Here is a 14250-nt window from a genome sequence, read left to right on the forward strand (position 1 = left end):
TCTTGCCTGAGTAATATTTCTTTGCCTCCACACACAAAACCCAGGTGGCAATCTTACAGCTGGCTATATATTCAGCTTTGAAACAACTATGATGAGTCTCTCAAATATATGGCAGAGTACTCCCAGCGAAACACTTTGAAGTAGTGATGCATAGATAATTTTGAATATTCCCCTTTGAATAGGGAAATTCAAAGTGTAAGCAGAGCCTGTGTTTTGAAGAGGCCTTCCCGTGGAGGGTGTCCTATTATATGCAAATACTACCGAGAATAGCATGCAAATATGGTCATTAGGGTAGGTCTGAACTTTTCCAGAACAACTTCCATTTTAAGCCAAGGTACTTCAGCCTTCAAAGGCAAAAAACTCTGTGACTCAGCAGAAGCTGAGACTGAAAAGGCCCGTTTCAGCAAGGAGCAGTAGTTTTCAGATGCTAAAGTATCCAGAGGATTTTCTAATGCCTTAAACTATTTTCCATCTTGCTCTCCTATTGAGTTAGTTGCAGACATGCAAAAGAGAACTACTACCTATACCCTGATGGCGATGCTTTGTTATCAACTGCTATTGCATTTATTTATATATTTGGGGCGGCTTCTGTTTTCCTGTATGGAACTTATACTATAGATGGAAAAAGAAGGAGGGGAAGGAGGACACAAAAGCTCCTACCCAAGCATAGCTCCCAGAGAAACTGCTCAGGTGTTTCAGATATGAAAAACTTTCTAACAAGGATGAGGAGAGACAAAGTTAAGATTTTACTCTGCAGCTGCCAAATCCAGAAGAGTTAAATGCATGCTGTATATTACCCCACACTCTCTTATGTAATCCTGCATAAATTTGACATGGACATCATGTAAATGTATTTCATTACATTTACAGAATTCATGTCTCTTTGTAACAAACATAAAACTTTAGACTACTTTTCATAAATTTGCCTCTAGACTAAGTTACAGTAAAAAGACAGTGTGAGGAAATAGTATGATTACACATATTTAAGTAGCCACCATCCAAGATTTTGTAGCTTATACTTATCAGCTTTCCCCCTGCAGTTATATAAATGAAAATTAAATGTCATAATATATCTTTCTGGGTCCAATCTGTTTATGTTTGATGTTGAAAAGAATTTTAGCATTGATTTAAATGACTGAAATCCTGGAACTCATTGAGCATTTTCTGTCAGTTCTAATGGGAAGCATGTCACTGTGGTTGAGGCTTGTTTCAAGCAGCAATTTAAATGTCTGAGCATTTTCCCTTTTATACTGGTCTAAGCTCACATGTCTCATTTTGTTGCGCAAATTTCCTCAACACAGTGGCGGAGACCTTTTTAAGTGATGGGAGAGGCCACAATCCCCAAAAAGCCATTACTTTTCACCAGTGACTCCCCTGACAGTGCATTACTAACCCAGTACATGCTGCCCCAGATTCTCTGTCTCCAGCTCCTAGCACTCAGCTTCTCCAGCACTTAGAAGGAGTTAATGTAAAACAATCACGTAAAAACATGTCTGCCTTTGTCCAAGGTGCTTTTGCATTGCGAATGCCAGAAAGCTAGGAAGTCAGATGCAGCAGATTTTGGCTACCAGGCAGAAGGAATGAGGGCAGCCATTTTAGAAGAGGCTGGTTTTACCACATTACTGACCAGCTGGATCTATTTAAACTGTTTATATTGGTGGTATCCATTGATAATGCTCAACATGTTTACATCCACATCATCTGAATTGCTTCATAGGGTAGTGCTCCAGATTAGGAAGTATTTAAGATAAGTTTAAGACAAGCATTCTTTTTTTTCTTTGTGTCTATCAAAATACCTTTTAAATAGGAACAGAGACAAATAAGCTCTTCCTGTTTCAATCTAGTGATGTGCTAGCATCATGTAATTTACATCTGACACATTTTTCCAGGACTGGCAGAGTCTGGGTGTGAATATATCCTTGGGCACAGTCAAAAGCACATGATTTAAGTCAGGGAAAAGAAGTCATCTCTTTGCAGAGCTGATTTTACAGCCCTATGTTTCTGGAGCCATTATGTTGGAATAAGTTAAAATAAAATGGAGGACACTCAAATAGTTTCATGCAACTGATGCAGATAATACATCTAGGTAGCGATTTCTCAGACATGACTTATATTTCTGACCTTATTGTCTATGTTGATAGTAGAAATGAAAGTAACGTACGGAGTAGCTCTGGACCGAAGAATTGGATTTTTGCCAGAGAAATCCTCAAGGGCCATCCACCCCACTTCTGTCATCTGAGTTCTTTGGCAGATCTACCTGCAAATGGTTGAAGAAGCATGACTTCTCATGAGCAGCATAAGAAGTCAAGACATCTTCAAGGAGATTATGGTAAATCTGACTATTTGAGTAATACAGCGCATTAAAAAAATGTATGTCAAGCTCAGAAGAGTTCTCAGTCCTGCTAGGTTTGGATTAGGAGTAAATAGAAAGGAAAAATTCTACAGGAGGAAGATTATTCCTATTTTCTACCCTATTTTGTTTAAATTCTTGAACAGGGAACAGTGGTAATCATGGAGGAATTACAAGAAGAATTAAAAGTAATTCTGTCTCAGCAGAACAGAAACAGACACCACCAAAACTGGAGGAGGTTTTGATCTGAAATACTCAGAACTCTGGAATAACCAGTCAAGGTAACTTCAGAACTACACATGACTTGAAAAACTCTACTCCTTACATCACTATTTTTTTTTTCTCTGTTTTAATCAACAGCAAGCCGTAGAGAAAGTCTGAGGGAAAGGCAGCATGTTGGTAGTGCATAGCTGAGTAGCACAGGAGTGCTGCAAACAGATGTGGGAGATGTGGTTCTGGACCAGTGACACAAGAGCATTGCTTAAAAATGATGGATTTCAGTGGGTGAGACAGGTATGCTTACATAATTTGTTCCAGTTCTCAAACTATTGCTGTAGTTTCTACTTTAAATATGGAAATCGAGTTTCTAAATTAGGAGATAATCTTCAGTGTGTGCTCGCTGTATTTAAAACATCCTGAAATTACATGATATGCATTTAGATTTTAGGCTGTCTGTAACTATTCCTTCTAACTTTACTCTTTAAAAACATTTCAAATTACTGGAACAGGGTGGAGCCCTTAAGATGATTTGCCTTTTTTTCAAAATACTGCTATAAAGACATAAACACAATTTTTAAATCATTAACAGGATGTGAATTTGGGGTTTATGTTTTGGTTTTAATCACCTTCAGAGATTGTATTTTTGCATCTTTTCCAGTTTGAAATCAACAACTGACATATCTTTCTACAAAGGCTGAGAAATGTGTGCTAACATTGTATCACAGCTTATTTTGTGTCATCTGCAGACAAAGCAAATGCTGCTGCAGGGATGCACTGGGAGAAAGAGCCTAAAGAACTAGATGACTGGCACACAAAATTATGATGACTTTGAAGTCCATAATAAATGCTGTCCACAGAAATAAATCTAGGTGGGAGAAATGGCCTCTGGGATGTCTTTACCTTACACATGCACACAGATGCATTACCACTAAAAAAAATCACTCAGGGAGCCTTGGCACTGAAGCACTAAATTCTTTCAGTTGTCCAAGATGCCCCATGGGACATACCTGACAATCAACCTGTCTAGGAGACACTAGACATCATCTCAGGGTGAGCCCTTCTGTGAATGATTCACTGTCCACCTTTCCAAGACCATGATCCTTACAAAATGCTTGGAATGCCCTTCCATTTGTACAGACCAACTAGGACAAGCCAGTTTAAATATGACTCATTGTTATTACTTAAGGAAAACGTCAAGGAGTCATTCCTTGTGCTGACACTTTTGCAGTATCTCTCAGAACTGTAAATCCACTACCACTGCTCTGTTTTTTCCCCACCTTTACTAGTAAGAAGGGGAAGAATTTGGACTTAAAACAACAAACAAATTTGAAAGTAAAACTTTTATGATAATCACATGACCATTATATTTTGATTATTCAAATAAAAAAAGGAGCTGAACCACCTTACATCTTGAGTCCAATCCTGAAAAGCCAAGCACTGTATAACTTTATTAGTGATGAAGACTTAGAGGGTGAAGCAGGAGAGCCAATATGCAAAATCCTAGCTTTATCAAAATCAGTACCTTTCTCCTATTGAGTTTGAAGAAATGAGGTTTTAATTTCAGAAACTGAAACTGACTGTCACTTGAGCAATCTGACGACATGGGGAAATGTAAACAAGATGCAATGATTTCATGATGTCAAATCTACGCCATATAAAAAAATTCTTTAAAAATTATGTGACAATCTTTTAGTACTGTCATTTTAATAATAGTTTGCAAATAAATATACATTTTCTGAGACTCCTGGCAAGATTTGCTCATGCTGAACATTACTTTGTTTCAGGAGTGGCAGAGACAATGCTTGTTTTTCCAGTTGAGAGGGTGTCTGAAAGTGGCCCTCTGGAATTTCAGTTCAAAGCAAACCCAGACGGATTAAATAAAGGATGCCTCTGAAATGCAGAGTGGCTGGGGAAAAATGAACAAGGGAGGAATGATTTTGGATTATCAGACTGAAAGTAAAGATATCCATGGACATATGAAACAGTGAAAGACAATTAGAAGATATATTTATACTAAATTAAAACTTTATTGACTAATGTTCTCCAGACAACATGATCTGACAAACATGGTTGCATACATGCAATGAAGTTGAAAACAACAGTAGTTTAACATGGAATGTCAAACAAATTAATATAATGTATTAAATGAAAAAAATTTATCTGTGTTGCTGCAAAATGAAACCAAGCTATGTATTTCCTTGGTCAATCTGTGTTCAGCTAAGAGGATATGCGTTTGAAGAAACTGGTAGATTTCTTTAGCATATATTTCAAATAAATTAGCTAGAATTGTACTCTTTAAAAGTCCTTTCAACTTCACTTGCATTTCAAACATAATCTAACTGTAAACACTAAAGTTGCTAGAGCTATCTAGAAAGACCTAACTGTCAAACTCAGTGGACATTGCAGTTCAGTAAATGTGAATACTTAGAACAAGAAAAATACCAGTTACTGCAAAAGCCATTTAGGCATATTTTATTATTAATCCAGCACAAAGCACTTCTTCTAAGTTTTTCATGTAAAAGACTAAAGCTTGCTTACAGTACTACATCTTCTATCATTCAAGCATCATAATTACCTATCAGGGAGATTGGCTAGATGACCTAATGGGTCTTTTCCACCCCTAATTTCTATAAAAGAAAATCATTCATGCCAGCAAGAACACGGTTCGCTACATCTTGGGCTTGATCCTGCAGATTTGTTGAGGCAAAACTCCCAACAACTTTAAAGAGAGATTTTACAGAGCAAGACATCCAGGATTAGGCCCTTTAGATTTTTTTTTTTTATTTTTAAAAGAGCATCCATTTAGGATACATGGAAAATATTTTATAGAATTAAAAAAATATAACAACGTGTGCTTCACTTACATTGAAGGAACCAGAGAATGTAAACACCATAGTGGCCCACATCTTCACAACATCGATGAGAAAGTGTCAACTGCAAGTAACCTGTGTGCGTTGCTTTTTCAGCCTATGATTCTTGAGGGTGTTTTGTGTATACCTTAACCTCCAGATCCACATACATAAGTACACCCTTAGTATGCAAAAAGGTGTGATAAAATTCACTAAAAGCAGTTGCTTGCTTGTCTTGATACTTAAATCTGCAAGTGGCAGCAAACTGTTTTATATAATACTAAAGAGACTCTACACAAGTAGCGGGACACAAGTGTCGCTGTGGGCAAGACTGTGTCATTGCTGTTTCCACATGTGTGGAGCCATCCCATTTACGCACATCACAAAATACACCTGCATGAGGGGCTGGAAGAGCAGGTGACCAAAGTATTTCTTGGTGGGCCATGCCTGAAATTTGAATTGAACGACTCAAAGGCTGTAAATTGTCCTCATGGGAGCCTCCCAACAACCTGGAGGACCACGTAGGAAAGTTTACCTTCAAAGTGCACTTTCTAAGAGTGGAATGTTCTTGACAGGGAAATGGTCAGAGGCAATCCTGGACTTTTTTGCATGTTGAATAGAAAAAATATTTTCATCTTCAGGTAGCACTTCACCCTGACAAATGTGAGTTCAGTTATTATTGGGTTTTAGTATTACAGAAGATTTTTTAGAAACAAACATGATAGTACACACATACACATACACTCAGATATTTACAGCCTTTCTAGAAAAACAGCCCTTTACCTTAGTACTACCTATCTTTTTTCCTTTTTTTTAGTATTTAAATTCTTTAAACCAGCTAAATTAAATATCAATGTGTACTGTACCACCCCACACCAACCCCACACCCCCCAAAGAACCAGCAAGTATTTTAAAAGTTTGTTTGCTTGTTTGTTTTGCTTTATTTTTTTTTATGATTGCTAAAATCTCCTGATTGAGACTGTTAAGTACCACCTCCACTGGAACAAGATCAGCACTGACGGCATCTTCCAATGCACATCGTTTCGTAGTTGAGCAAGTAACTGCATCAAGAAGCTTAAATCTCCAGGTCGTCAGGTCGAGGCCTGCTGCTGGCTCGGCTGCTGGCTCTGCTAGGAGGCCTCTGGTCCACAATGGTGAGGGGCTGCAGCTCATGGCCCGACGCCAGTTTTTTCGTGTTCTGGTGCTCATCGGAGAAGTCAAAGGGCTGGGCATGCGAGTTGGAGATGGTGCTGCCAGCCTGCCCCATTCTGTTCTGCTCTGCACTGTAGTTGGCCCAGTTTTGCTCGCTGGCTTGTTTATTGTAGTTACGACAGGAGGAATTGTTCCTGTCTCCAGTAACAAGCTTGTACCCTGGAGGAGACATGGGAGACAAGGGGGCGGTCGGTGAGGAGCAGCCATTGTAATAAGCATATTTGGGGGAGCCACAGTCCTTGGAAGGGCTCATGGCACCGCTGTGGGAGTAGGGGTCGGTTTTCCCTTTCACACGATCCTTGACACCCTTGAAAAACACGTAAAAAAGCTCGATGATGTTCAAGGCAAGAGACACCAAGGACACCACCAGCATGAAGAGGATGAAGATGGTTTTCTCAGTTGGACGGGAGAGGAAACAGTCCACTCTGTGCGGGCATGGGTCTCGCTCACAGGTGTAGATAGCATTCAGGCTAAACCCATAAATGTACCACTGTATCAGCAAGAAAGCCACCTCGAAGACAGATTTAAACAGGATGCTGATGATATAAGTACGGAGCAGTCCCCCACGCATCTTCACTTTGCCGTGCTCTTCAATCCCATACTTGAATTTCTTAATTTCTATTTGCTTGAGATGCATATCCACATTCACACCATCATTTGCAACTACCTTAAGCTCTTCTTCTCTCTTGTTCAGCTTCTCTTCTTTCCTCATTACATAGAACACATGTGCCAGGTACAAAAGGGTAGGTACAGACACAAATATGATCTGCAGAACCCAAAAGCGTACATGGGAGATGGGAAAGGATTTGTCATAGCAGACGTTCTCACAACCAGGCTGTTGAGTGTTACACCGAAATGCAGACTGTTCATCTCCCCAGGCAGATTCGACTGCTGTTCCCAATAGCAAGATTCGAAAAATGAAGAGGACAGACAGCCACACTTTTCCTCCTGCAGTAGAATAGGCTTGAACTTTGTCAAGAAGTTTTCCCAAGGCACTCCAATCACCCATCTTCACAGGATGCTAGCTAAACAAGGACACAAAAGAAAAAGGTAATTAAGTCAGGACTTTATTACCTTTGTTACACTAGATCACTGATCAATGCTAATAGAGCAGTGGTGTCAGCTTTGTTGTAATTAATGTATTTTACACAATCTGAACAGAAATCTGCAGGTGAAGTGGGAAGTCAGGGAAACAGAAAAGAGAAAGTAACATATAATCTCTCAGAGCACAATCAAAAAAGTTCCTAATTTCACTCCAGTTTTCAGGAAGTCCATGATAACCCTCAGTGACCACTGTGGTTGACTCGGATTCCTTGATGGCAGCTTCAGTTCAATGACCTACACCTCCCTCAGGTGAAAAACAGCTGTTACACACAGCTGAAGCAGGATGTGGAACTAAGTAGTAGCACTGCCTAAATATGCTAGGAATATATGGAAGATTTCTCAGTTTCAGTGTGGATTGATCATTCAGTGTAATTGTTATGTTCAGTCTTTCAGATACTAAAAAAGCAAACCACAGTATAACCAAAATACAATAGATTACCTTAAGTTAATATTAGGGTCGCATACCTAAAATTCTACCTTTGCAAAATACACACAGTTTTTCCTACACAGCAACATTAAACTGAGCTCCTGCCTATCACTTCATAGCACATAATACATTTAAGAGTATAGTTCCTAATGATGCCAGGTTTTTACTCTACTCAACTTCAGAAAAAGTGTTTGCTGTCTAAATTAAGCTTATACATTAGTATTTGCATCACATAGGTAAAGAAAGCATTCTTTTCCTATAGTTTTATGAAGGAACAAAAAATAGTAAACACAGCTAAGATCATGTTACCATATTGGAGGAACTGGTTTCCTGTTTTTCTGTGATTTGCTTAACTCATTGGAGTTTCAGGTTTGTATTTGCATCTTTTTGTATTTAAATTCCTTCTTTGTTTTGAAAGGAAAAGATTTAGCAAGAAGAAAAAGATAAATATGCTCTATTTGTAAGGCGACTCCTGGCTTGCTGTTTGCATTCCAAGTGTTGAACACTGCAAGTTTAAAGTGTCTTTCCTGACTTGTGTTTTAAAGTGCATGTTTCTGAGACACAGGCAGCTTCTCAGCATATCTGCAAATACACAGGATGACATAAAAGAAATTAAATAGTTTGCTTGATGTTTTAGATTCCTAGGAAAAACAAATTTCACTATAGATTTTTATCAACTGGAGAACGGCAATCTTACAAAAACTTACATTTTAACTTTAAGCGACATGAAAATCATGAAATCACATGCAATCAGGAACTTAAAAGGAAAAATAATCATGAAGTTTCCATTTTAATGTGAATGCTGCTGGGCATAGATATTTGTTCCATGGATGCTGAGTAATCCCTTCCTGGTATTAACAGTTTTGATAATGTCCAAATGATTTCCTCCCCACTGCATCATGGATATATTCCCTAGTGAAGACCATTTATAGAATACATGCTTTTTGGATAATTCATAAAATAGGAAATTTTAGCACCAAGGAGACTTGCTTTCAAGAAGCGGTGAGTCACTGGGAACATGAGATTATAAATCTGGCAAACTCAAACGTACCAATAGGTGCCAAATAAAAACACACCATTCCTGCCACCCGAGTCTGAGAGAGTAATGGGAGACAAGTGTTTAAAGTACGTGCTCTGATAGCTCTGAGATGCCAATTATCTTTGAACCCCTGAAAAATATCCCAGGGCAATTTCCTCCATCTGCCTAAACAGCTGGCTCTGAAGTTCAGCCACTGTAGCCTGTTGACCCCTCCTCATGTAATTAGCTCTTCTCATGAATGAAGCCCCATCAAAAGATCAGGCCTTCTTCAAACTTTTAAAATTAGAAGGCTTTGCTGGGAGGAACACATAGAGCATATTTGTCTCTGACACATCCCCTCAGCCATCCTCAGCTTTCATCCTTCCCAGAAAAAGTGAGTTTTTCTTCTTGAGCTGGAGCGGCAGAGAAGGAGTCAGGCAGAGAAGTGCGGAGGTCCCTGGAAAGGCTGGAATGAAATGTGACCACGTTCCTCCTCAGGCAGGAATTGTTAAAACAGAGAACAGCCTGTAACTATACAATTCATGAAGTTTGTTTTAAAGGCAAGCTATTTACTCTATGTCCTAGAAGTGCAAGTGGACAGAAGGAGCCTTTTTCAAGTAACAGATTCTTGATTTAATTAGTCAGCTTTCCAGTGACTAGAAACTATTGGGTTAACAGACTTTCCTCAGACTCAACATAGTTTTTTACTGTCTAAATGTTATTTCAGATTGAAAGCCTGATTAAGAAAACAGAGGATATGTTATTTCTAGGCAGTTATGTGTTGTTTGTTTTCTAATTACACTCCTCTCTGGTTCATTAATGTCATATGATTTACTTCAGTTTTGACCTACTTAAATCCACACCTGCAGTATTTGGAGAATTTACTACCTATTTTTTTATTTGCTTCAGCATGCAAAATTGCTAAGTTTCATTTGTGTCCGCTGGCAAAATAAACTCCAGGAGGAAACATTCCATGCTTGAATTACTCATACATAGTTCTGAAAAGCAACTTTTTAAAAAAGAGATCAGTTACATACTAGGCTTTGCCAGTGATAAAAAGCCCCACATCAATTCAAAACATTGTACTGTTAATCAGATAACCTTTTGGTGGCACAAATATATTATTCCTTTTCTTAAGTGGATTCCATTGCTTTATGAAACACAGTACTTTGCTTTGTTGTAGGAAAATTCATTCATCGGATCTAACTTGTTTACTTTCAGGGCACTGAAGAGCAGTTTTATTAACTGATTACAAATCTGTTTACCAGGTACAAAAAGAGGTTTTGTATCAAACAGGTACTTAAGTATTCTACTTATTCTAATAAGTAGTTTGATATGGTTGACAGACAACCTTTAAAAATAGCTCTTTAGTGTTCTGGACTTTAGCTTGTTTTAACACTTCCAAATACCTTAAATGAGCCCACTGAATGACACAGGCTAGCCTATTTGATTGAAATAAATTCAGTATGTCAGGAGTTTAAGGATACAGCTGATGATGAGCATGTGCATTTCATGAGTTCCTACTGATTAATAATTTACAGGATCATAACCTTCTCTGAGGCAGACTAATGCTGGTCTAACATTAAAATATAGCAGTCTTTAAAAGATGGATTTCTTCCAGGTCCTACTGTGTGTGGGTAAAGGCAGGGGGGAAAAATCCATAGAACAGCAGGAGATCTGACAGCATTCATCTGCATGGGTTTAGGATGACCACATATATAAGACATTTGATTTGTAAGCCACAATTAAGAAATTCTAGAACTATTTTTTTTTGTGGACGGTATTCATCATGTCATCTGGTTCATATTTTCCAAGAAGAATAATGCAAACTTAGTGCTGTGGTAATGTCCTAGGTCTGGCTACAGTGTTAGAAGGTCACATGCTAGTGGATGCAAGAGCAGCAAGGGTTAGAGTGGGCTCTAAAATGGGATTGTACAGTTGAAGTAATTGGGAAACAGGCCAAAGCTTTGGTTTTCCAACTTTTTCTATCTTTTTATTTGTGGTCACACACATCTAGACAACAAAAGAGAAGGCTCTAGACCCCAAATATAAATCAGCTTGAGCATTTCCCAAAAGCAACATGCATCACAGAGAAAGCAGCTGACATGTTCAACTCATTGGGTTTGGATCTGTTGGAACAGGGAAGGCTAGCTTTCCAAAATCTTATAAAAATAAGCAAATGCCTTGCAGACATTCCCTTGGGAAGGTGTAGTTCACATACAGGTCTGCAGATGAGCTTCAGTTAATTTCATCCACTGGACAAAGGTTACACACAAAATGGTTGCAGTAACTAGAATTTAAAGTGTCACAACTGTGGTTTTTCCTTTGTCTGCCAGTACTGCTGGTGCGCAGTCACTACCCTATCTACCCCATAGCCTCTGCCTCTCCCAACTTGTACCATCCGCATCTAATTTAATTTTAAAGCATACTTGCACAAGCAACTTTGTACAAGTCAGGTACAAGCCAGCAACTTGTACAAGTCAGGTCTATCCTCTGTGTCAATGCTCAGATTCATCCCTCTCCTGACTCACTTTGGAATTAAAGGAAGGAACGCTGAATTCCCTGCGGGGGGCCTCAGGACCTCTGATGCTTCTGCTTGAGGATCTTGAAATATGGAAGTCTAAATACATAAATGGCACAAACAACAGCTCAAGTGCCTCTACATGAGACAAATTCAGTGAACAGCATGGGAAGGAGATACTAGAGATTGGGGGAAAGAGAGCAATGTATATAATGAAACAGATGCATTGCTCAATGTTCTCTAACCTTCCCCATACCCACAGGAATCCTTGGCCCTGGCTCATTGCAAAGACAAATAAAATTAATCTCTTGGCCTTGCATAACATGAGAGCTGAGATAACTTTAGAGTGTTGAATCTGTCTGCACTCCTGTGTGTATAAGCATTCAGCTTTATGTCGCAAATCAAATCCCTTGTGTCCATCCCTCCCTCGCCTCTCCTGATCCCAGCTTGCTCCTTGTCTTTCTCCCATTTGAATGCTTGTTAGGTATCATGGGTCAGTGCCAGTGTTTGGCTTTGAAGTTTCTGAAGGAAACACTTCAGTAAACATCTCAAAGACTGGAGGCTTAAATTCTGCCGTGTAGTGTGCTGTCCAGATGTTAAAAATGGCAGGATGAAAGCTTCACGCAAGTCCACTAACTCGGTCCCTCTGCGCGCACACACACACAGAGACGTCAGGAAAAAGGAGTCTATATCCCATTTAGTGCTCATTAACTGGGTTTTCATCATAAGTATTACATACAAAAATGAAAAGAAAATCCACAAAGGAAATAGGCTGCTTCATGAGGCTATCTCAAGGCAAAATACGAGGACACGTATAAGCACACAATATTCTTGTTCATGTGTTACTAGATAAGGTAGACTCTCTGCTTTGTCTGTCTTTCAGCTGAGGGCTCTTTTTTCTCCTTTCTCGTGCTGTTTTTTAACTACTGGCGAGCAGCAGGCAACAACTGCTACAAGGAATCACTCTCGCAACGTGAAAAGGTTTTTAGTTCTCCAAGAGGTGCTGCTCAAGTATTTTTTCCTCTGCATTTTGACAATTAAGTCTTTGAGGTATTATACAGGGAATCTGTCATGTGGGGATTATGTACAGTCCTCCCTAGAAACTTTCATTTATATCTACCCAAGACTTCCACAGACATTGCCAACGTGGTAAGGCATATCATGATATTCCACATTCCTTCTCTAAAATCCCTCACTGAGGTTGCTAAAACAGAGTAACTATATACAAACCAGGTTAAAAATCCATAACCCGTGTCTGGATTTTATCACATCTATTTTAAAAGAAAAGGGGAAAAAAACTTATCAGGAGGACCACGTGAAAGTCACCACTTCAGTAGCTGCAGCAGTTAACAGGCATCTAATTAGAGAGGCTTGCTCAGCTCAAACTATCAGGCATCAATCAGGATTTCCATATGAAAGCAAAACGTGTGGGGAAGGAATGGGACGCATTCAAGGCAAGGTCTCCCTGTTACTAACTTCTGATGCAATTTTGGTTCAGCAGAGGAGAGCGAAGCGCACCTCGGTTTTTTCTTTAAAGGAGCTGAGTTAGCCTGAGGGCAGTGGAGGGGAGAGATCGCTTGTTGCAGCAACAAAACTGCAGCTGAGCTCGGCACTCACAACTTCGCCGCAGTTCCTCCTTGGGCTGAACAAGGTTACAAGTTGTAAAAGTGTAGCACTTCTAGGAACGTATAGAAATGCGACAAAAGAAAGCAAAGAATTCCTCCAAGTTGGAACTTAGCACTTTAAAAGAATCTACGCTGTTTAGAGATGTGTGTTTTTAAACAAGTTCAACCCTCAAGGCAATAACACAGAATTCTTAGGGTGGGGGTAAAAGAAGAAAAAAGAAAAGAAGTGTTTTCAGAAGGAAAAAAAAATAAAAAGATACACAAAATGATGAAAAAGGAAAACTTGCAACTTACCCTTGCTGATCAGCAGTGAAAATGGATCAGAGTACTTCTTTGGAGGGTTAAACAAAAATGGAAGAGCACGTTCAGGCACTCAGACCTGTCTATTTAAACTTTAAAAGTCTACTGCTGTTTTGTATTTTTCATCCTTCCTTCCCCACTAATGAAAGAAAAGTGCTGATACCTCGTAAAAGTTTTTTCTAAGTTGGAACACTGGGAGAGCTTTTAACAAGTTTTCAAGCCTCTGACTGTGCGAGAGGAGGGGAGAGGGAGGGGAGGCAGCCCGGGAGGAGGGGCGCTCTGCGGGCGGAGAGCACGGAGCTGGGGGAGGAGGAGGGAGGGAGAGGATTGAAGGCACAGCAAAAAAAACAGCCCGCGGGAAGTCAGAGCATGGAAGCGCACACTCTTGCTGATGTAACAAAACAAATACACGGGCAGTCAGCAGCCGCCCCACAGCCCCCGGTCACTGGGGCACCTGGGTGGCACGGTGACCGGATCTGGGCTCGCCGGAGACAGATGCAACAAGTTGGCTCTCTGGTGTCACCGGGAGTTTCACTGCAGGGAAAGGCAGAAACGCAGTGAAAGGCAATAATGGGTAACCAGTGTGGACCTTCTGTAAGCTGGGGCTGCTGTCTTCTAGCCACCA

At 39.7% G+C, this 14250-nt stretch overlaps 1 protein-coding gene across 1 annotated transcript; it reads right to left on the bottom strand.

Annotated features, from left to right (window-relative positions):
- Nucleotides 1-4576: 4576 nt before the first annotated feature.
- Nucleotides 4577-13864, bottom strand: GJA1 (gap junction protein alpha 1). Its single transcript, XM_066179322.1, has 2 exons — nucleotides 13620-13864; nucleotides 4577-7655 (listed from the first exon to the last, which is right to left on the bottom strand). Exon 2 carries the CDS (start codon nucleotides 7637-7639, stop codon nucleotides 6494-6496), a length of 1146 nt encoding a protein of 381 aa, XP_066035419.1. The 5' UTR covers nucleotides 7640-7655; nucleotides 13620-13864; the 3' UTR covers nucleotides 4577-6493.
- Nucleotides 13865-14250: the final 386 nt, after the last annotated feature.

This window comes from Chamaea fasciata, unplaced genomic scaffold, assembly GCF_029207755.1.
Source record: "Chamaea fasciata isolate MVZ Bird 193981 ecotype frontalis unplaced genomic scaffold, bChaFas1.0.hap1 SCAF_3, whole genome shotgun sequence".
NCBI lineage: Eukaryota > Metazoa > Chordata > Aves > Passeriformes > Sylviidae > Chamaea > Chamaea fasciata.